The sequence below is a fragment of the Euphorbia lathyris genome, chromosome 7 (assembly GCF_963576675.1).
Source record: "Euphorbia lathyris chromosome 7, ddEupLath1.1, whole genome shotgun sequence".
NCBI lineage: Eukaryota > Viridiplantae > Streptophyta > Magnoliopsida > Malpighiales > Euphorbiaceae > Euphorbia > Euphorbia lathyris.
The window spans coordinates 21,611,897-21,635,726 of NC_088916.1; the positions used below are offsets into that span (position 1 = coordinate 21,611,897).

At 35.3% G+C, this 23,830-nt stretch overlaps 1 protein-coding gene and 1 long non-coding RNA gene across 4 annotated transcripts; one reads left to right on the plus strand and one right to left on the minus strand.

Annotated features, from left to right (window-relative positions):
* Positions 1–7,341: 7,341 nt before the first annotated feature.
* LOC136235337 (pentatricopeptide repeat-containing protein At2g20710, mitochondrial-like) lies at positions 7,342–11,698 on the minus strand. Of its 3 annotated transcripts, XM_066024959.1 has the most exons (4): positions 11,474–11,698; positions 9,414–11,322; positions 8,060–8,275; positions 7,342–7,640 (listed from the first exon to the last, which is right to left on the minus strand). In XM_066024959.1, exon 2 carries the CDS (start codon positions 11,317–11,319, stop codon positions 9,922–9,924), a length of 1,398 nt encoding a protein of 465 aa, XP_065881031.1. In that variant the 5' UTR covers positions 11,320–11,322; positions 11,474–11,698; the 3' UTR covers positions 7,342–7,640; positions 8,060–8,275; positions 9,414–9,921. The 3 variants fall into 3 exon arrangements, with proteins under 3 accessions (XP_065881031.1, XP_065881030.1, XP_065881029.1); XM_066024958.1 differs by having other exon boundaries at positions 9,707–11,698; XM_066024957.1 differs by having other exon boundaries at positions 9,414–11,698.
* Positions 11,699–15,478: 3,780 nt separating this feature from the next.
* On the plus strand, positions 15,479–17,544 carry LOC136235338 (uncharacterized). Its single transcript, XR_010691769.1, has 2 exons — positions 15,479–16,372; positions 16,502–17,544. It is a non-coding gene; the product is annotated as an uncharacterized lncRNA (long non-coding RNA).
* The last annotated feature ends 6,286 nt before the right edge of the window (positions 17,545–23,830 follow it).

Consider the following 23,830-nt stretch of genomic DNA (forward strand, 5'->3'; position numbering starts at 1 on the left):
AGAAAGTGAAAGGCGGGGGTGGGGTTGGGGTTTAATTTTTTATTTTTTTTGAAAGTGAAGGGTGGGGTTTTATTTAAACAGGGAAAAAGATGAGGAGTCACATGGGGTGAGATGATTCTGTTTTTTACTATTTAAATTGTTGTTTTCTAAATAAAAAAAAAGTATTTAAATTGTTATTTATTTGTTTGTTGCTTCCAGATTTAGGATGATAATAATTAATTCAGATTTAGCATGAGAATTAATACTAGTAGATTATTTTTCTGCACAACATACGAAAACATTTACAATCTCAAGAACAATTATCTCAAAATTGTTTATTTTAACAATTTAACTATGACTACTTAATGATCTGTTTGTTTAAAATTGTTTGAAACCTTTGTAATTTGTATGCATCGATGATTTTAATGGGACTTGGGTGATCGGATCATGTTGGCTATGGTTAACTGCTCCGTTGATAGTCCTATTTTAACAGATTGGGTAAAAATTAATACAGATGGTATGAGTAAGGGTAATCCGGGGGCGGCCTCGACGGGTGGACTAATATGGAAGATTGGCGAGGTGGATATCTAGTAAACTTAATTAGGGATCTGTTCGGTTTTACTGGGGGAGTTATGGAGTCTGTATTTTGGATTACGATTGACATGGGGTAAGGGATTTCGACGAATCATTGTGGATGTGGACTCAAAATCAGTCATATCATTTATGCAGAATCAAATTACAGTTCATCATCCGTTTGTTTGACTTATACGTGAGTGTAAACGACTAAATGATAGAGATTGGGAGGTACAATTTATCCATGTGTACTGAGAAGGCAATCAAGCCGCTGACTGGATGGAAAATTTCGCAGGCTCATATGCCCTGGGACATCACGAGTGTAATGCACCTCTTGCAGGCCTCCAGAACATTCTCCTTGAAGATCGGCAAGGCCGAATTTCGGTTCGAATGATTGTACATTAGAATAACTACTCTTCTCTCTTTTTGTCTTTTTTCTGTTCCCTAGGCTTAATCGTCTTCCTCATCCCCCAAAAAAAAATGATGCAAAATAATACTCCTAACGTTTAAAATGGTGTAATTTTACCCATAATATTATCAGCCAAAAGCAATTTTATCTCTGACGTTGGCAAGTTGAGTCAATTTCAGACATTATTATAAAACACGGTATTATTTTTTTTATTTTGTGCCAATTGCATATCAGTAGGTTCTAAAAAAAAGATTTATTATTTTTTTGTGATTTAATAATAGAATTGGAGGTTAACATTTATAAATTCGGCGAAATATTTGATTTTTTCTAGCTAATACAAAAGACAGTATAGTTTTTAATTTTTTTTTTAAATTCAGACTTGATCATATGTTTATGAACTATTACTAATGGGTGATAAAATGACCCACATGTGAAGTATAGATTGAAAGTTTCGTGACCGAGAAGACAGTTTGATAAATTATTTCTTAAATTGACCTAATTTGTCAATTTTAGAGGTAAAATTGTTCTTAACTGTTAATAGTATGAAAAAAATTGCACAGTTTTAAACAATAAAGGTAAAAGTAATTCTGACTATAAATGTTAAAAGTATTTTTTACACCTTACCCGTTGGTAATATTAGAATCATCTATGCTTATTGGGAAAGAAATAAATATGCCAATTTCTTTACTAAGATGACCCATAATCTCACTCACTCTAGCTATTCACAAACAGGCTCCCTTGACATTAAAAATATCTTTTGGGAAGATTATATTGACCTTATTATACTCCTAAATTGATTGCTATCTAGTGGTAGACTATTTTTTTTTTCCCATTATCTTGTCTATAAAAAATATATATATAAAAATCAATGGTTAAATTACCATTAAATTTCACTGGTTTTCATAGTATGACTATTAATTTTAAAACGTAACATAAAGTCAGTAAACTTTACACTTTTTAACATAAAAATCATCTTGTGGTCATACCATAAAAACGAGTAAAGTTCAATTACCATGGATGTAGGGGCAGAACCAGGGGGTATAGTCGGGGCTAGAGCCCCGAGTAGCCATCGCAAATTGGTGGAAATATTTTTTTTGAGTCCCCCCAAATTTCTGGGGGTGGAAGGAAATACATAAGCATGGGGGATTGCTAGGCTGAAGCTGCGAAATAGGACTGGAGAAGGAAAATGAAGACACCTTCTTTTATTTATTCTTTTTAAAAGCAACGTCAAAACACATTGTATCACTTACCTTTTGTTATATGATAGACTGTTGTTACAGACAGACTCTATTTCAACAGTCTGTTCTATTATAGAGTACCCAGCATAGGTTTCCATAAGGACCATGGGCTCACCTACCATTTCTCCTTATCGGTAGCATTGATGTGTGTAATTATATGTATGTAAATAGGAACCGAAGTGTAATATTGAAGTATGTACTTTGATTCTTTATCTCTTGAATTACATGGTACAAGAGCAAAGTTTTTTTGCTCTGTGAATTTTTTTTCCCTGACAATCAGTTCTCAGAATTGTCTGTCAAGAATGGTGGTTTTGGTTGAGTATTTTCAACACCTTTGTTTATCTCACCTCCCACTCTAGGAGGTTTCTCTGCCACTTGATCAGAGTCCTATGAGTAGAACCGTCTGAAGTCCGCTCACCTCCATTTTTCTTCTGTTGTCGTCGTCTCACTAATTTCGGCTTATCTGTTCGGTTAGTAATGCTAATTGGTGATTTTTGTTTCTGCTCTTGGGCTGGGTTGCTCTGTTTCTTGCTGTTTCTTGTTGAATTTTCTGGTTTTGTGAGCTGTTGTGATTAGAAAATTGCTCTTTGCTTTATCTTATTATGGTGATTTATTCATTCAAATAATCATGTCTGATGAAAAGGATAAGAAAGTTATGACTAAAACTACTACCAGTAATGCAAAAATTATTGATCAAAAATTAACTTGTGTTAAGGATTATACTAAGTGGAAATATACTATTACTAGGCATGTCAATAGTGTTGATTTGGCAGATCACTTGACTAGTAATCCCCCACCCAGAGATGAGGAGCGAAATAGAAAGAAGTGGATGATGACAGATTATCAACTATTTAACATTATTCAGAATACGTTAGATTCCAACATTTATGATATTGTGACTCATTGTGGTAAGGTCAAAGAAATGTGGGATTATCTGGAGTCTATGTATGCTAGTAAACAGGATTTCACTCATGTTCACAATTTGTATGCAGCCTCATTAAGGTTCTTTATGGCCTTCATATGAAATTCCCATAGTCATTTTGCACCATCTCTTGATGCCCTCCATAATAGATTCTTATATTCAGTTACTTTAAATCGTAACTTCATGTTATCCCACATATGCCTCACACAGGACATGTGCTCCACACCTGGCATCACTGTATTCAATGCCTCAACCAGCCTCTAACAAACATTAAGCAACATAACTACAATTATAACAGTTAACAAACAATATAGTATATGCCAAAACAGGGAAAATTATTACCTTTTGTTGTTCTGACATGAAGACCCATTTGGTTTCAGCTGGAGCACCAAAATCATCAACCAATAACTACAAGAACCATTGCCAAGATGCCTTACATTCTATGTCCACACAAGCAATTGCTATTGGGAACATATTCGCATTCCCATCTCTAGAAACATCACACAATAATTGCCCACCTATTAGCGATTTTAAAAAGCAGCCATCTAATCCTATTAATGGCCTCGTGCCAACAAAGTATCCATGTCTCTTAGCTGTAAACCTCATGTATATATACTAGAACACAATAATTTCCTTTGGATATGGGAAACATTACACAACATCCCTGTCTATGTAATGTTTATCAACAAGAAACATCAAGTAAGTAAAGATGAAAAACAAGAGGGAGGTTGATCACTATGGATATGGGAATCCTAAGAAAATTAAAACAGATATATCAGATGTTGATAAACATTATAATTCAGATACGGGTTTTGAAAGAATGAGTCTCAATTCAAAAAGTGGTTTGTCAATTAAGGTACGTGGAAAAGACATACTGAAATCAAACGAGCGCTCCTTTTCACAGGATGTTAAATGCACTGCAAAGGAAAGGTTACTAGTCTCTGTGAAGAAGGTGCGACCAATCCAACATTTCATCAGGTGGCGGGTCCTTGAATGTGGAAACCAATGAGAAAAGGAATATTTCTATGAAGGAATGAAAATTGAAAGAGTGGCAAGATGATCAGAATGGCCTTGACAGCATTGAGAATGATAAGGATAGTAGGGGGAGTGGATTGAAGAAGGTAAAGAAGCTCAAGGTTTCAAAAAGTGGGGCTTCCATTATCAATAATGGTAGGAAAAAATTAGACAAAAAGGAGGTGGTGGCTCATATTTTATCATCTGGAAGTCGAGATCATATTGTAGATGGAGTGAATGTTGAAAGACGTATTCATAAGGACCAACCACTTTTCTTCATAAGGACCAGTCACTATTGAAAAGTGGCTGGTCCTTATGAATACGTCTTTCAGCATTCACTCCATCTACAATATGATCTCGACTTCCAGATGATAAAATGTGAGCCACCACCTCCTTTTTGTCTAATTTGTCCCTACCATTATTAATAATGGAAGCCACACTTTTTGAAACCTTGAGCTTCTTTACCTTCTTCAATCTACTCCCCATACTATCCTCATCATTCTCAATGATGTCAAGGCCATTCTGATCATCTTGCCACTCTTTCAATTTTCTTTTCTTCATAGAAATATTCCTTTTATCACTGGTTCCCACATTTGAGGACCCACCACTTGATGAAATATGAGATTGGTCGAGCAACTTCTTTAGAGAGACTATTAATCTTTCCTTTGCATCACATTTAACATCTCGTGAAAAAGAGCACTCTTTTGATTTCAGTATGTCGTTTCCATGTACCTTAATCGACAAACCACTTTTTGAATTGAGACCCATTCTTCCAAGACTCGTATCTGAATTACAATGTTTATCAGCATATGATAGATATGTTTTAATTTTCTTAGGATTCTCATGTCCATAGTGATCAGCCTCCCTCTTATTTTTCATCTTTTACTTGCTTGGTGTTTCCTGTTGATAAACATTACACAACATCCCCGTCTTTGAAATGTCTTTGTCCTCCTTATTATGTAGGCATGTACTTTAAACCCACGTCTTGTCTTACATAAGGCAATCACCTGCCTTGTTGTATTTTTCACCAACGTATAATCAAATCCTTGCTAATTGCCCACTCCTTCAAGGCCTTCCTGAAGACATACATATTAGAGAACCTCATACCTAAGCACAGTTGAGGATTAGCCATGCATGTAACCTCATTGAATTCTTCAATCTTGGGCTAACCGTCATCAGATGAGCCATTCAAACTGTGTAGGTCATCTTCATTACAGTGTTGCTCATTAAATTCGTGTAAGTCTTATTTAGTCAGTTCAAGTCGGGGTACTTAATTCCCTTCATCTCTTCTATCTTGTCGGGGTAACCCTTCATCATTTTCATTTCCCCTCATACTTTTGAAGATATCATCATCACTTCCCTCTTAATCTTCAAACTCCTCACTCAGCTCCAAATCAAGATCAGCACTCTCACTACTGTCTACAACATCCCTCCTATAATCACAATCTTCATCGTCTGAATCATGATCCTCAGTGCTTAAATCTGCTTGGTGTGTTTCTGTGTTTGGTTCAGGGGATGGTTGTGTTTGTGGAAATGGCTGAGGAGATGGCTGTAAAGTTTGCTGTGTTTGTGGCACTGGCTGAGGATGATGGTTGTGTAGTTTGTTGTGTTTGTGGCACTAGCTGAAGAGATGGTTGTAGTTTACTATGTTTGTGGCACTGGCTGAGGAGATTGTTGTGGATGTGGAGGTGACTATGGTGATGGGTGTGTACTTTGTTGTGTTTGTGGCACTCACTGTGGAGATTGTTGTGTATTATGAATAGCAACAAGGAACTATCTCTTTGAAATACAATTCAAATGGCTTATGTGGCTTCTTCCTCATACCTTATACTCACACGCAATCCTCATATCTTGTACCAAATCTGACATGTATTCACATAGCGTAGTCCAAAACCAATGTCTTGTAATGAAAATAGAGACATGTAATCAATGTTTGTCTCCTCAATTATCTTGGTTTGACCACCAAAATACACCATGTCTTCTTCTGTAATCATCCAATGGCCTCCATGATGAATGACTAACTTCACGAAATCAGTCATTTTGACAACCTATACCAAAAGAACAATTTCAACTGCCCATATTTCTATAGAAGAGCAAATAAGAAGTCAAAAACCAATAGAATGCTTCAAAGAACAATTTCTTCAAACCAGAGTAATGCTTTCAATTTCTACCCAGCTTTGAACTACTAATACTTTAAACAACAATTTCTACTAAGCTTTCGACCATTAATAATACGAAACAATAATACTTCAAACAACAGTAAACAATAAACATGATCACAACTCATAACTATCTCTAAATAACCTAGTTTTACCTGTACTAAACGAACAATTTCAACTACTCATATTTCCATAGAAGAGCAAATAAAAAGTTAGAAACCATTACAATACTTCTAACAACAATTTCTTCAAACCAGAGTAATGCTTTCAAATACAATTTCTACTCAGCTTTCAACTAATAATACTTCAAACAACAATTTCTACTCAACTCTTTACAATTAATAGTTATGAAACAATAATACTTCAAACAAGAGCAAACAAAAACATGATCACAGCTCGTAACTATCTCCAAATAACCCAGTTTTACAATACCCAACGTTTTCTCACTGTGCGAATACCCTTCTTTTGTACATGCAAAACTACGAAACTCAACATCTATTGTTGAAGAATCAAAAGAAGTGAAAAGTAAAGAAATGAAAAGAAAATCCAGCTGAGGAGTCTTATTTCATACCTTGGAAGGCACGAAGATGCACTTCTTCGCCCGCCTTTGCTAGACTGAAACCAGTTGTTGTTCTGATTTGTTCTTCGTAAAAAAAATATTAATTCGTTCACAAACATGTGGAGAGGATGAGACTTTTAATTTCCTTTTACCAGTCTGATTTCGTTTGATCGGAGATGGGGAAAAAAGGTTGTGAAGAGGAAAAAGGGTTAGGGATAACGTTTTAGTTGCAAAATGAGAGTGAAAATGACTTTTCAATTACCCACCTTCAATTTATGCGGACAATAATGTCCTTCTATGTCACATGAGTTTCTTTGCCACATCATCACTACATTTGACTATCATTGCTAACGGTTTGAAGCACAACGTACCTATTTATAAATTTTCAAATCACATAGTTTATGATTAAAAACCGGTATAACCATATGATTTATTTTTATACTTTTCCCTAAAAATAAACACATGACATTTCTCCTAAAATTATAAAAACAAAAATTAAATATATAATTGATAAAATTAAGCTACGTTAATAATCCAAAAAAGTCAAATAGATTCAGTATTCTCATCAACAATGAAATTAACTTTAAGAAACAAATTGTAAAGTGAAATTATTCAGTACTACGTTAATGCTTTAAACGTTATCTTGCAATGAATGGCATGCAGTCTGTTCCCAAGCCAGGCTCTTGTTCTTATTAACTTGTAAACCTGACAGCTTCAAATTCTTAAAAAATCTCAATTAATTCTCCATTCGAAGCTAAATCACCTCTACCAAGCAGAAACAAACCATCTGCAAAACACAGATAAATTAGTTTTAAAGACTTGCAACAACCATGAAATTGAAACTCTGGAGAAATCCAAAAATGCAGCAGACATGAAAGATATTCCATGCCTAAGCCAGAAGTCATGGGGATCGCATCGCAGTGCCCAACTCCCATGCTTCCCTGGAAAAAATCCCTCAAGTCCATTTACAGCCACAGACACAAATCATAATTGAACACACAAATACCTCTTCCAAAAAAAATCCTAATGAATAGAATCATATGCTTTCTGCAAATCAATTTTCATTGCACGTTTACTTGGCAAAGGCATGTCTAATGGTAATTGCAGATAAGGAATCATATCCCCTTACATTGCAGAAACAATGGAGAATGATCAGAAATAATTGGCAGCAAAACAATAGATTCAGATAAGGCACAAAAAGCTTACCAAAAAAAACATGATCAAGCCTGAACCAGGTCCTGCTATAACCGATCTGATTGTTAGTCTAGTATATACTAAACAATGGCATAAGTAAAAGGAGCACCTCCCAATTCGTCATCTTGACGAATAATATCAATAAAGTGTCCCTGAATAAGACAAGCACTCTGAATTGAAAAACTAAGCTGCTCAATACATCTCCTCCATAACTCCATCATCTACTCCCTATTATTAGAACCATAAATAAACAGTTCAGAAGAAGCTCAAATCCCCCATAATAATATGAAAATGAATAAATTGGGCAGATTCTTCCATAATAGATAGTTTGAACAATCATTGGATTAAAAAGAATCCAAATTCTGCAAAGTGTAGCAGAACCATAATTGGAAAATCATTGCCAATTTAACATATTGAAAGACCACAAAACCTTATCCTTATTCTCAGCCCTAACCCTGGTCTCTAAAATACCCAAGACCATAATCTCAACAAAGTAGTAGACAAATTCCCAAGGCAAGTAGGGAAACTGAACCCACACTAGCATTTTTTGAGCTCCCTCCAGATTCAAATCCATTCTAGGATGCTAAGCTTTTAAACAAGAAAGACCTACAATTGAAAGTGATTGGACCATTACCAAGAACATTCAATTTCCCTACTTTCGAAGCCAAATTGAAGAGAAAAATATTTTGACCATTACAATTTACAGTATGATTGTAATTTTTTACCATTACAATATGAGTGCAATTTTTGTTTAAAGCTCAATACTTTTCTTATAACAGATATAAGATGGAAATAAATAAGTAATGAGACTGTTATAAGAAGAAAATTATGTTATGAACCTTGGCGTAGGATCTAGTCCCAGGTCTAGACACAAAAGAAGAATCGAATCTATATTGAATTGACAAAAGCAGACTCGTCCTTGACAGAGCCCCTTTCTAATTCTGAATTTGAGAGAATGAAAATTGATATTTTATTGAATAGAAAAGCCCTTATATATAGGCTAAATATATAAGAGAATTCTAGATCCTAAATTATAGGGATAATTATATCACCCCCTAAATTATAGGAATCAAGACTAACAATTAAAGGAAACAAATAAAGTTTGAAATAACAAAAGGAAATAAATCAAATTCTGGAATAGGAAAGTAATAGGAAAGTATTTAATATGAAAGTAATAGGAAAGTATTTAATAGGAAAGTAATTAGGCTGAATATTTCTTCTTTCTTTGGTACTGCCTTCCAATAAGGGCGTCCGTATCAAAGTACTGAGCTTTAAACAAATATTACACTCAATGAACAACTGGCAATCATAAAAGGATAAAAATTGATCAGAATCAGAGGTTATTAATTAGGAGAAGGAAACATACAGGAGAAACTGTTGTCTTGGAAGAAAATCAATGAAAAGGATGTCCCAGCGCAAGATTCAACAGTCCTAATAAGTGATTGCTAAAGAATTGCAATCATTGAGATCAGTTTTTCATACTTCTCACCAGCAAAATATGATATCTAAGGTAAAGCACGCAAATAACAGAACCAAGTTTTTTTTTTTAATTTTAGAACCCAATGCAAGTCAATTTTTCTAAACATGTATAAAATTGAGAAAGTGGCGGATTCTAAGATAATCTAATATTAGATCTATAGATTAGATAGTGATGTTTACTCAGTCTCCAGCTTGTATGTAGATTAGTAGCCTAAAGGCAGCTTAACTTATCATTTTCATCAGCAGACAACTCTTCCAGTATATCTAAACAAATGATATCCTTCCTTATCCACAACAAATTCTTCTGTTTTCGCCCTTTCTCCTACTCTTTTCAGGTTAATGTGGCTTCAATCCGGTTTTAGAAAGCATAACAGTTTTCCCCACAGTCCACCAATTCAAGACTTCTTCTCTGCCTTCATTAACTCCAGCAAGGCACCAGTTTGAACTGACTTCTCAGCTTTAACAGCATTTAACAATTTTTCCTGAATATCTAAAGAAATAATACTCTCATCCATCAGTAATTTTATGAACTCTTCTGCTTCCTCTATGTCTCCCAATCCTTTCAAGTGCTCCAAACATGCTGCTAAAGGTTCGATGCTTGGTTTCCTATACGGCACACAAAGTACAATAGCTCGTTTCATCATTTCCACTCCCTTTCGAGGTTGATCATTCTCAAGGTACCCTGTGGCCAAACAATACCATGTCCAACCATTTGGTTTCCCTCCTTTTGATATTGCCCTGTCAACTAAGGCTTCTGCCTTTTCTATAAGCCCCTTCTTGGAATAGGCACCAATCATGACATTTGGGACATTCATATCATATGATAGATCCTGGGATTCCCACTCATCAAAAATTCCTTCAGCCATTTCAATATCGCCTAACATCACAAGAGATTTCAGGACACGCTTATATCCCGGATTGTAAACCTTGTATCTCTTGTAGAGTGACCAGACTCTTACAACTTCATCCTTCCTCCCAATTGTAGCATATTGTGTGAGAAGGCTATGATACGCGGTAAAATCTGGCTTGCTTGGGAGACGTGCCTCAGCCTTCTTCAGCATTTCAAAAGCCTTGTCAAAAAGACCTGCTTTTTTATAACCAACTGCTGCAGCATTGTAATTAGTCCAGTCAAAAACAGCGTTGGGTTCAGATTCCACAATTCTCACTATCTTATCCATTTTCTCAATGTCCATAATAGCCGCATATGCACTAAACAGTATGGCTAGTGTAAATTTGTCATGAACAATGCCATTCTCTTCCATCTCCTGCAACAAAGATTCCATCTTCTCCATATTTCCAGTCTTATAATAAAGATTAAGCATGAAATTATAATCCCTTGCGTTCTTATCATAGCCCAAATCCCTCATCTTCTGCATGACTGCTTCCGCCTTTTCAACACATTTTTCAGTTGCATAGCATTTGAGGAGCGCACTATAAACATGAAGGCCTTTTCGTTTTACTGAAAGGTCATTGAAATACTTTTCTGCGTTTTGTTCAATCCCTTGAGCTTTTGAAATTAATTCCAATCGGACGGCAGCATCCAAAGAACTGAGCTCAAAGTATCTTTTGTCAGACATCCACATTGATATCTCCAGAGCATGATTGTATCGCTTATAATACCGCAATTCCCTTATGATGTCTTTCAGGCCTTCTGCATCTACAGATCGCCCTTCTTCGACCCACTGATTAAGAATCGGTACAATTGAGATGTTCCAATCTCCAACTGGAGAAATCCGACGGTACAGCTCTGCTGTTGGGCCTTCCCGTGGCTCTGCAAATCTAGGGCTCAGCATTGCCTTCGTGGAGTAGAAATTTGAATGGGTTTCAATTCGAGATCCAAAATTACGGATTTCTTGAAGCAAACGGCTAAATCGAGCAAACTCCATCTCTTGAAAAGATGGCGAACTGAAGATTAAAAAAAAATACAACAAAATGGGAGATGTGCACCTGCAATTGCGAGGGAGAAACTGGTGATTCGAAGTCCTCAACAACGACAAATTGAAAAATGTCACTATGATCCTCTTCTTTGTCGAGGTGATCGTCTTCTACCCAAGGTCATCGCCCAGAATTAAAAAGAACCCTCAAATTGATAAGTTAAACTGACTGTTTGGTATTTGGAGAAGACATGGATATTTATATATAGGGAAAATTACAAAATTAGGTCAAATTGGAGACCCATTTACATATTTAACCCATTTACTCAACCTACTACATATCTATACTGATTTTGTGTGACTTTCCTATAATACCTCAATATTTAGGCCCGTCTCGCCCCCTCCCGTCTGACTTCGCAGATTCCATATTATGCGAAGCTAATGTTTGGGTTTATATGCGAAGCCTGCGAAGCTAAAGTATGGTTTACTTGATGAATTTAATTCGCATATGCGAAGCCTGGATATTTTTGAAGCTAATTCGCGAAGTGATATATAACAAAAAAAATGGCAAACAACAACGGATTCTAACATTAAAATCATAACATTATCAAAATTTACAACAAGATTGTCACAATCACAACATTAAAATTATAACATTATCAAAATTTACAACAAGATTGCCACAATAAACTTCTAACAAATCACTTCAAAGTGAACCTAACTAATCCGATACCAATTTTAAATCGGATGAGTAATCTTGGTGTGCACCGTGGGACACATCCATCCCAAAAGGTCTGGACTTCGCTAATTGATTTTTTCGCGAGATATGCAAGGTCTGAAACGTGACGATCTACTTCGTGAATCGATGATTTCGCGAAGTCTGCGAGGTCTGAAACGTGAGGATCTATTCGCAGACTTCGAGAACTAATCGATTTGCGAGGTAGATCCACACGTTTCAGACTCTTCCTCTTCGCAGATCTTCGCGAAATCATCGATTCACGAAGTAGATCTTCACTTTCCAAACTATTTCTCTTCGGAAAGCTTCGCGAAACCATCGATTGCGAAGTGAATTCATGAAAAAATGCAAAAAAAAACAACAGATACTTATATTTTTCACCTCTTTCACCCCCCAAAAGCGACAATAACAATATGATAACATGGAAAAACGAAGGAAATAACGTAGAATAACCATTTCTAACATGGTAACAAGAAGAAAGAAACCAAGTAACGAACAAGAAGATGAAGAACAATGGATTCGTTTTCTAGGATTAGGAAGTTGCAGAATCAAGAGATGAAGAGAGGAAGAAAAGAAATTCATTGTGATTTTGGCGAAATGGTGCAGATTTCGTATAATTTAAAGGAAGAAAGAAAGATCAAAAGTCTTGAAATCATTAATGCAGGAGCAACTTTTCGCGTAACCAAGGAGATAGGGGGAGCGGTCGTTCGCGAGTGGTGGGAAGTGGGAAGGTTAGGGGTATTATGGAAAAGTCACACAAAATCAGTCTAGATATGTAGTAGGTTGAGTAAATAGGTTAAATATGTAAATGAGCTTCCAATTTGATCTAGTTTTGTAATTTTCCCTTATATATATAAAAAGGTAAATAATTATAAGGTCCCTAAATTTTTACTTAATACACTAGTCAGTCCATCTGTTTTTAGAAATAATTATATAGTCTGTTTTTATTTTCAGCAACTCCTTAATCTTTGAGTAATGGTCAAACTATACCAAATAAATTTTAAAATACCAAAATTACTCTTTATTCTATGTTTTAGTAATAAAACAACTATTTTTCTTTTTTTCTATATAATCTTTAGAATATTGAGTAATTTGTTTATTAAATTTTATATAATCATAGAACTTTAATTTAATAGCCTAAATTTTATTGACCAACAAAATGAATGAAAAATATTTCAAAAATTATCAAAATAAGGGAAAAACTATATAAAAAGTAATTTTTATTTACCTCTAATAAATTTTGTGATGAAGACCTTGGATCTTCATAGTCGTCCGGATATATAAAGCGAGGTTGATGCCGCTCCGGTTACCGGACCTGCGTCGGGGGAGGCCCCCGGTGTACACTCTGATGCTAAAGTTAGTAGGAGTATAGATGTAGAGAGATAAAGTAGTGAGAGAGAGAGAAAGAAGAGAGCCTATACCTTCCCCTTATAGGTGCATTTATAGTGAATGTGATGGGCTTAGAGGACCTTGCTTGTCTTGGGCTTGATTGGCTTGGGCCTAGTGGGCCGTATTCATATTCCGAATCAAGTAGTCCCCCCCTTTCAAGGGTCTTTCGAGTATTTATGCGAGGGTCGAAACGTTCTAAAGGTGGCTTATTAATAACAATGGCATCGCTTGGGACGGCTTATGAATAATAATGGCGTCGTTTGGGACGACTTATGAATAATTGCGTCGTTTAGGACGGCTTATGAATAATGGCGTCGTTTGGGACGGCTTATGAATAATTGCGTCGTTTAGGACGACTTATGAATAATTGCGTCGCTTAGGACGGCTTATGAATAATGACATCGTTTGGGACGGCTTATGAATAATTGCGTCGTTTAGGACGGCTTATGAATAATTGTGTCGTTTAGGACGGCTTATGAATAATTGCGTCGTTTAGGACGGCTTATGAATAATTGTGGCGTCGTTTAGGACGACTTATGAATAATTGCGTCGTTTAGGACGGCTTATGAATAATTGCGTCGCTTGGGACGGCTTATGAATAATTGCGTGGCTCAGGACGGTGTATGAATAATTGCGTCGTTTAGGACGGCTTATGAATAATTACGTCGCTTAGGATGGCGTATGAATAATTGCGTCGTTTAGGACGGCTTATGAATAATTACGTCGCTTAGGACGGCTTATGAATAATTGCGTCGCTTAGGACGGCTTAAGAATAATTGCGTCGCTTAAGACGGCTTATGAATAATTGCGTCATTTAGGACGGCTCATGAATAATTGTGTCGTTTAGGACGGCTTATGAATAATGATGGCTATATACACGTCGAACGACGGTCTTCGAAAAATATATAAATATACACGTCTGGAGACGGCCTTCGACAAATAGATAAATATACACGTCTGGAGACGGCCTTCGACAAATAGATAAAGATATACACGTCCGGAGACGGTCTTCGACAGATAGTTCAATATACACGTCCGGAGACGGCCTTCAACAAATAGATAAATATACACGTCCGGAGACGGCCTTCGATAAATAGATAAAGATATACACGTCCGGAGATGCTCTTCGACAGATAGATAAATATACACGTCCGGAGACGGCCTTCAACAAATAGATAAAGATATACACGTCCGGAGACGGTCTTCGACAGATAGATAAATAAACACGTCCGGAGACGGCCTTCGACAAATAGATAAAGATATACACGTCCGGAGACGGTCTTCGACAGATAGATAAATATACACGTCCGGAGACGGCCTTCGACAAATAGATAAATATACACGTCCGGAGACGGTCTTCGACAGATAGTTCAATATACACGTCCGGAGACGACCTTCGATAAATAGATAAATATACATGTCCGAAGACGGCCTTCGACAAATAGATAAAGATATACACGTTTGGAGACGGTCTTCGACAGATAATTCAATATACACGTCCGGAGACGGCCTTCGACAAATAGATAAATATACACATCCGGAGACGGCCTTCAACAAATAGATAAAGATATACACGTCCGGAGATGGTCTTCGACAGATAGATAAATATACACGTCCGGAGACGGCCTTCGACAAATAAGTGGAAAATATGCTTGCATCGCTTGGGACTACTTGTGAGTATGATCGCGTCAATTAAGACGGTTTAGGAATATAATTACATCAATTAAGTCAGTTTACGAATATAATTGCGTCGATTGAGATGGCTTACGAATATAGTCGCGTCGATTGAGATGGCTTCTAAAAATCAATTCAATATATATATTTCCAGAGACCACCTTCAATAAATTGATATATATGCCCGTGATCGATTGGACTGAAAAATTAATGTTTTGTCCTATATGGAAACAAGAGGTGCAAGTTGTGTATCCACATACTATGAATCCCATGCAAGAATATTTATATTGTATGATGGCAAAATGGTGATGTTAAGTTTCATAAGTATATTGCATTTATAATAGAGAACGTATAAGATGAATACTTGTGTCCATTGTTTGTTTCTTTTGTGAATATGTAAAACAGCCACGTGACAATGCCATGCCTCATAACCTGTGCATGAGGTATTCACTTTGTGTTGGAGAGTGTTGAGTGGCGGACAAATGTTTTAGAGGCATTCATGTGTCGATACTTAATCATGCAAAGATAGTATGAAGGGCAAACCAGTAATTTAATGAGATTGAGGAAGGCTTCACATAGGTGATCAAAGCAGTGAGCTCGCATAGCTCGATAGATTTTCTATAAGCTCACAAGGCGCAGTAGGCATAAGCGAGCAACCGAGCAAAGGGATTCCGAACTCGGGGTCCTGATTTCGAGAGAGTTCTGTTGGGGTGTCCAAAGTCAAGCTGCTCGATCGGAGGTGACCTTCGACCTCACCATACTCGAAGGTTCGATTCGGCTTTAGCGGTCAACTCGATGGTTCCTAGAGGTGCTGATCGACTCTAATAGGGCGAGTCAAGTGGTTGCCGAAGTTGTGGACCGACTTCGATGACCTAAGTAGACCGATTCGACGGATCCGAAAGCCGTAGCTCAACGTCGATAGTTCTGAAGGGTGCTGATCGAACTACATGAGTGCGAAATCACTTGAGCGCCAGATGACTTTAGTGTGATATGCGATGGGGAGCCTCGGATTTTGAGAAGTTTCAAAGACTCCGATAGTCATTTCGATTAGAACAGGGCTTCGATGGGGATCCTCGGATTGTTAGAGGAATTCGAAGACTTCAATAGTCATTCCGATTAGAACAGGGCTTCGATGGGGATCCTCGGATTTTTAGAGGAATTCGATTACGCGAGGTTATTGATCTCGGATCTCTAGCTTTCGATTTTGGTCTTTAATTCTGATTTTTTGATGTGAACCAAAACCTTGCGACACCTTGAGAGGGTAGATTTTGACTGTGTTTGGGGTTTGTTATTATACTGCAGATGGAAGATGCCCCCATATGCAGAGATCGTTTAATGGCTCGATCGGATTCCGAGCTCATCTACGGATTCCAAATTTGTGATCGGACTTCCTACGCAGATCGAGGGATTAAGAGGGTCCAAACTGACTGTTGACGGTGATCGATAGTGGTGGAATTCTTCCGCAGCTCAACCGTGCTAGTTCGTTTGTTTTTGGATTAAACACTGTAAATCTTATTCTAAGTTGCAGAACTTATGGAAGAATGAAGACATACTAGAAGTTTTACGCATGAAGTATGTATACATATGTTACTATGAGATCAGAGGCATGCTTTTGAGTCCATGAATTATAAAGTGAGACCAAAATAATCACAAAGGTGATTCCCTTTGGAGGTGGGTTGTCATATCCGTGAATTGGAATTGGGAGAGATGAGAAATGTGATAATTATTCTGAGTAATTATTCTAGTAATACTCATCTAAAACCAGATGCATAAAGGTATACACCTTTAATAGATAATTGTATGAATGATGCATGTGTCATGCTTGGACACATATCCAAACTATGTTTTCTTAGTCCGACAGATAGGTAGGCAACTTGAGTATGCAATGCAAGCATAATATTGGTACCTGAACTTTGATTGTGGTTTCGACAGCATGTTTCCACGGACTGCGCTAAATGATGAATCATGGATCTGAAGATCGCTTGCTCTCCACGTTCACCGCACCAAATGATGAAGACCTTGGATCTTCATAGTCGTCCGGATATATAAAGCGAGGTTGATGCCGCTCCGGTCACCGGACCTGCGTCGAGGGAGGCCCCCGGTGTACACTCCGATGCTAAAGTTAGTAGGAGTATAGATGTAGAGAGATAAAGTAGTGAGAGAGAGAGGAAGAAGAGAGCCTATACCTTCCCCTTATAGGGGCATTTATAGTGAATGTGATGGGCTTAGAGGACCTTGCTTGGGCTTGATTGGTTTGGGCCTAGTGGGCCGTATTCATATTCCGAATCATTTTGTAAATGAAAGAAAAAAATATATGATTTTTAAAAAAATATATTAATATTTAATGTTAGTTTAAAAACATTATATTAAAACCATAAAAATTTAAGAGAATAAAAATACATGTTTAATGATTAGTATATATAATTATATAAATTTCGATGTATATATATTTCATAAATTTTATTAAAATTATTTAGATTAAATTTGAAACTAAAAGATAAATTTTTTTATGTAAATAATTAGGGGTAATTTGGATTTTCATCTACAAAAACAAATGGAAGAACTAAAAAATTGATTAAAATAAAACTTAAAGACCTTATAATAATATAATGAACCTACTAGTATATTAAGCAAAAACATAATGAATTTATAATTATTTACTCTATAAAAAATGTCAAAACCTTAGTTTGAATGGAGTCTAATTAATTAAGGGATGTTGGGTTAATACATTTTTTATTGTTTGTCTTTTTACTTTAACAAAAAAAAAAATTAAGTATTTGGTTAGGGATAAAATCAATAAACAGTAAATAGTATTAGCAAACAGCAGGTAAACCAAGCGGGTCTAAATAAGGTAATATAGGATGAAATAAACGATGTTTATTTCATTTGTATAAATAAAATAAAAAAACAAACGATAATTTTAGAAATAAAAAAAAAAATTATATCATGATTTCCTTCTAATTTAAGGTGTAACGAAAACTACCCAAAATTCACTCTCATCTACTATCCTCTTCAATTACACGTCAAAATAAACAATATATCTAATTACACTTATTTTCACCTACTTTAAAATACCAACCACCAAACAGTTCTAAACTATTATTCCCAAGAAATAAAAATAATATATTTTATTATATTTTAAATTCAATTAATTATGGAAAGACTTAAGGTACTAAATATAACTAATACAAACTTAAATATATCATTTTTTTTTGTTCAAAATAATGCTCTAAATGAGCATTATTTCTTACAAATAGGCCGATTAAACATTATTTTTTGAATAATACTAATACTGATTTAACTAGAATGAATTCAAACTAATTATTTTGTTTTTTTTTTAGGAAAACTAATTATTTTGTTTGATTGAAAAATTGTAAAGAATTCTGACTTATTTACACATACTTAACTTAAGTATTAAATTTGAATTATTATTTTTAAGAGGAAAATTTACCAAGTTTAATTATCAAAATATCGTTATTCCTCTGATATGTGATGATATTTTACATATGAACCTGGGAGGTCACATGTTTCAAAGTTTATTTGACGCATATTTTTTATGAGAAAATAATTAATTAGATTAAAACAAGAAAAACAAATAAAAGTAAATCCCTAAACTAAAATTTACCAAGTTTAATTGTCAAAATATCATTACGTGATAATAGAATAACAGTTCTATGAAGTTTCCATCTAAATTGAGTGAAATTTCATTAATTAGAATAGGTCAGAGACCAAATGATCGAGAGTCAAATGATAAAAAAAATTGGATAAATCGAGAGCCAAATAGTAGTTTAAGTCTTATAATTCATGATAAAGGTACGACTCAACCAATCTAATTCTTCTATTTCTCTCCACAATATTGAGATTAGATCTGAGTTCAACCGTCCAAGATTAATTTCTATAAATTAGTGTTTTTATCATTTGTTTGTTGTTCTCATAATTGGTGTGGAGAAACTTGATTTTACGCTATAAAAATCAAGAAGAATAATAATTTTTTAGCTTTAGTATATTATATTTGATTTTCATTGTTAAAATTAATATATGATTTGAATTTTAATTAATAATATATTGGTTTTACTATTTGGTATTTATTATTTCTAAAATAAGATTAAATTTAGAAGTGAAAAAAATGCAAACATTGTTTAAGACCTCCAAAATACTAAAAACAATCCTGATTAGTTTTTATATCAAATGTGTCTTCTATGTTTACTTTGTTTTTTCTACCATTGGATGAGTTTACTTTGTCAAAGTTCATCCCCATCTAATGGTAGAAAAAACAAAATAAAATTTACTTTGTCAAAAATAAAATAAGCATAGTAATAATTCTATATCAAATAGTTATAGTTTAGTATAATGACTCAATGATTTTATTTAGTTCAAAATTTAATAGATGGTTTTGATATTTTAAGTTTTTAGGGGGCGTTTGGTTTGAGGTCTTTAGGAATGGGAATGAGAATGGAAGGGTTTCATTCCCTTTGTTCTTGTTTGTTTATAAAAAAAACTCATTTCCTTTACCAATTTTAGATTAAGCCATTACCCCACTTTAGGTTAAACCATTACCTCATGCTTTCTAGGGAATTGGATTCCCTTTACCCAATTCTCTTTCCTAAACATATCCAAACACATAAGAGAATTAATGGTTATTCCTTTCTTTTCCTTTAGTTTCCCTTTCTTGATTCCTTTTCCTTACCCCTTGTGAACCAAACGCCCCCTTAATTCACTATAAAGTTTTAGTTTAAGGGGGTGAAAATGAGCTGAGTGTTACGTCAATTTAATTGTAGGCTTAATACATCATTTGCCCTCTGAACTTGTCCAAAATGGTTGATTGGCCCCTGAACTCTCAAAATGTCTCGAAAGCCTCTTGAACTTGCATAAAATGTTCAGTTAGCCCCCTGAACTTGTGTAAAATGTAATCAATTAATTATTTGATTGTAAAAAAATAAGTCAAATGAGGAAGATATGTTACACGTGCCTTAGAATGTTATTACATACTTCACAAAATAGATTAAAACACCTTAAAAAAGAATTTCTTACTTATTCAACTATAAAACATTTTCTTCTCTAATATTATAATTACATACCCGACCTTTGTCTTTTTACTTTTTTAAGATGCGTGCAACATATTTTCCACATTTAACTTATTTTTTTACGACCGAGTGGTTAATTGATTACATTTTATGCAAGTTCAGTGGAGCTATCAAGACACTTTGAAAGTTCAGGAGGTCAATCAATCATTTTGAACAAGTTCAAGGGGCAAATGATGTATTAAGCCTTAATTGCATATTAATTATATTTATTAATTTGTATAAAACGTCTTAAATGCGTTATATATAGTACTACTGGTAAATAAGAATGTAGAAATTAATTAATTAAAATTTGGTAATTCCGAGGAGCAACATCAGCTTCTATATGTGGGACCTTTTTTACAAATCCTGACACAATTGCACAGTGCAGATGCAGAGCCGCAACGCAACCCCATAAATATCTCCCACCTCCAACTGGGTCCCGCTGCCTTCCTCACATCAGATGGCTGACTCATCCCTTTCTTAGGTCCCACCTCCTTTTTCTTCCATTCCTATACACGTATCAAGTTTTATAGTATATGCTTATCTTATAGTAATAAAAATTTATATTCATAACTTAGTATAAGTAATAGGCTTAATCTATTATTTACCTCTTAGATTTGTTCAAAAAAATTTAATTCATCTATGATTTTTAAATTGTCTCGATAGTCTTTTTAATTTACATAAAATATCTCAACTTCATTTTTTATATATTCTATGAATTATACAATAACATTCTAAATCGCATATAACAAATCTTGTGTATGCAGCTTACTATTTTGCAACTGAGTGATTAATTGATTATATTTTATGTAATTTTAGAGAGCTAACTAATATTTTATACAAGTTGAAGGACTATCGGAATACTTTGAAAGTTCAGAAAACCAGCCAAACTTTCTGAACAAATTTATAGGGTAAATGATATATTAAGCCTAAGTAATATAATAATAGACTTAATTGCAAAATGAAAAAAATTGACTTTCTAACTAAAAATAACCATAAGTTATAAAATTACAATTAAATCATATTATAAATATTAATTCTTAATATATATTTTTTTTGAATCAAAGATAACGATAAATTAATGAGCCAAATCTTGGCAAAATTATAACAATGAAACAGAAACAAACTCGGTAATAAATTAAAAAAAAGAAAGGCAAGTGGATAAACGAGAAGACTGTGCTAACACATGTGTCATCCCATTCGCTTGCCGCCATATCCATTTGACTGAGTAAGAGTCATTTGATGTGAGAATCAATCGTATTTGAATAATTCTATCCCCAAATTCAGAATCATCAACAAATGTAGAATTTATAGCATCAATCACTTGTTTAGCATCAAATTCGAAGACCACATTCCTTATTCCACCAGCTTCTAACCATTGCATAGCCTATAATAGAGTTTCGGCCTCACATTCTCTTGTTGTCGAACAACATAATAGACCCGCACATCTCCCTATTACAAACTGCCCATTTGCATCCCGTACTGCTACTCCCATCCATGCACGACCATCAGTGTTAAAACATGCGGCATCAACACAACACGAGAGAAGTCCTTCCGATGGTGGGTGCCAAGCCGTGCAACCAGCAAATGAGATATTTCCTACTGCTGTATTTCCGATCTGATGTTCCTCCATACCAGTCTGATTCCTCAAAGCATTAGCTTCTGACCAATCATTAAGTACAGTACAAGCTTGAGCCACAATCTGATATATTGTGCGAATCTCATACTTCCAAAGACGGGTATTTTTAGCTTGCTATAAGCTCCAGAGGTGCATCAAGAATGTTGTAACAATTTGTTCCGGGGCTGCTCTAATTATATTATGAAACCATGCTGTCAAGTTCTCAACCACCGTTGCCTCCGCATTAATTCGATCCAGAAGTCCCGCCTTCTGCCACACTCTTATAGCTCCTGCACATTCAATAAAAAGATGCCATCCATCCTCCCACGGTTCGTTACATATCACACAATTACTACATACCTGTAATCTGTGAAATTGAAGATTTACACGGGTGGGGAGCCAATTGTGTGCTAGTTTCCAGCCAAAGTACCGTACCTTGTGTGGAATTTCAGCATACCATAATTTTTTCCATGCTCCCTGGACATGAAATCTCTCTCCTGCTTCTAACTTTGTAGCCAGTCGATAAGTGCTTTTCACCGTGTATCTTCTTGGAGAATGGAATTGCCATATTAACCGATCCTCATTACTCAAACTACCAATAGATAGTTTATGAATTTCCGTAATATCGCTATGCTCAAAAATTTCCTCCAACAACTCTTCATCTCAGTCCATGGAATTATGGATAAATAAATCATTAACTTTCAAATACTCCAACCCTTCCACCATAGGGGTTCATATATAGCCATCCTCTTCATCACGCAACCATCTCTCACTCCACACATTTATAGATTGATCGTTTCCAATTTTTCACCAGACTTCTTCTTTAATAATTAGTTGAGAATTCCAGATACTTCGCCATATAAAACTTGGTGAATGCCCCAATGAGGCCCCCATAAAATCCCCTCTTGGATAATATTTAGCTTTGAAAACTTTACTAACAAGCGAAGATGGATTGGTAAATAACTGACATCCCTGTTTTCCCAACATAGCAAGATTAAAGGCTGTGAAATTTCGGAAACTCAGTCCTCCCATCAATTTTGGCGCACATAATTTGTCCCATGCCATCCAATTTAGTCATCTCTCTCTTGACTTTTTATTACCACACCAAAACGAATTCAGCATTCGTTGTAATTCCTCAACCGTCGATATAGGAAGCAGGAATACACTCATGAAATAAATTGGGATGGCTTGACCAGCTGCTCGAATAAGTGTAGCTTTACCAGCTTTTGATATTCCTTTCCCTCTCTAGCATTGTAGCTGCTGTCATAACCTGTCTCTGAAGTGTGCAAAGATTGCTTGTCTCGTTCTGCCCACCAACGATGGCACACCTAGATATCTTCCTATATTCAACGGACTAGTAATACCCAAAATGCTAGAAATTCCCATAGTCAGGTCTTCTGCTACATTTCTACTGAACATGATTCCAGATTTTTGAAAATTTATAGCTTGCCCTGAAGCTAATTCATATGATCTGAGTAATTGTTTTAACATTCTAATTTCAGAAATTATAGCCTGGCAAAATAAAAATGCATCATCAGCAAAGAGCAAATGTGAAATCGCATGCGCCCCTCGCTTAACTCGGCAACCATGCAATAACCCCATATTCTCAGCTGTAATCAATAATGACGTTAACCCTTCAACACAAAGAAGAAATAAGTACGGTGATAGTGGATCACCTTGGCGAAGTCCTCTTTTTGGGCAAACAGGACCAACCAACTGATCATTTATTCTAACCATATATTGCACAGAAGATACACAATGCATTATCAAATTTACCCATTTATCTTCAAAACCCAACTTCAGCATCAATTCTCTTAGATAATTCCAATCCACCCTGTCATATGCTTTACTCATATCAACTTTTAATGCCACATTACATACTTTCTTAGCAACGTTACTGTTAATGCTATGAATAAGTTCAAATGCGATCAAAACATTGTCATGAATAGA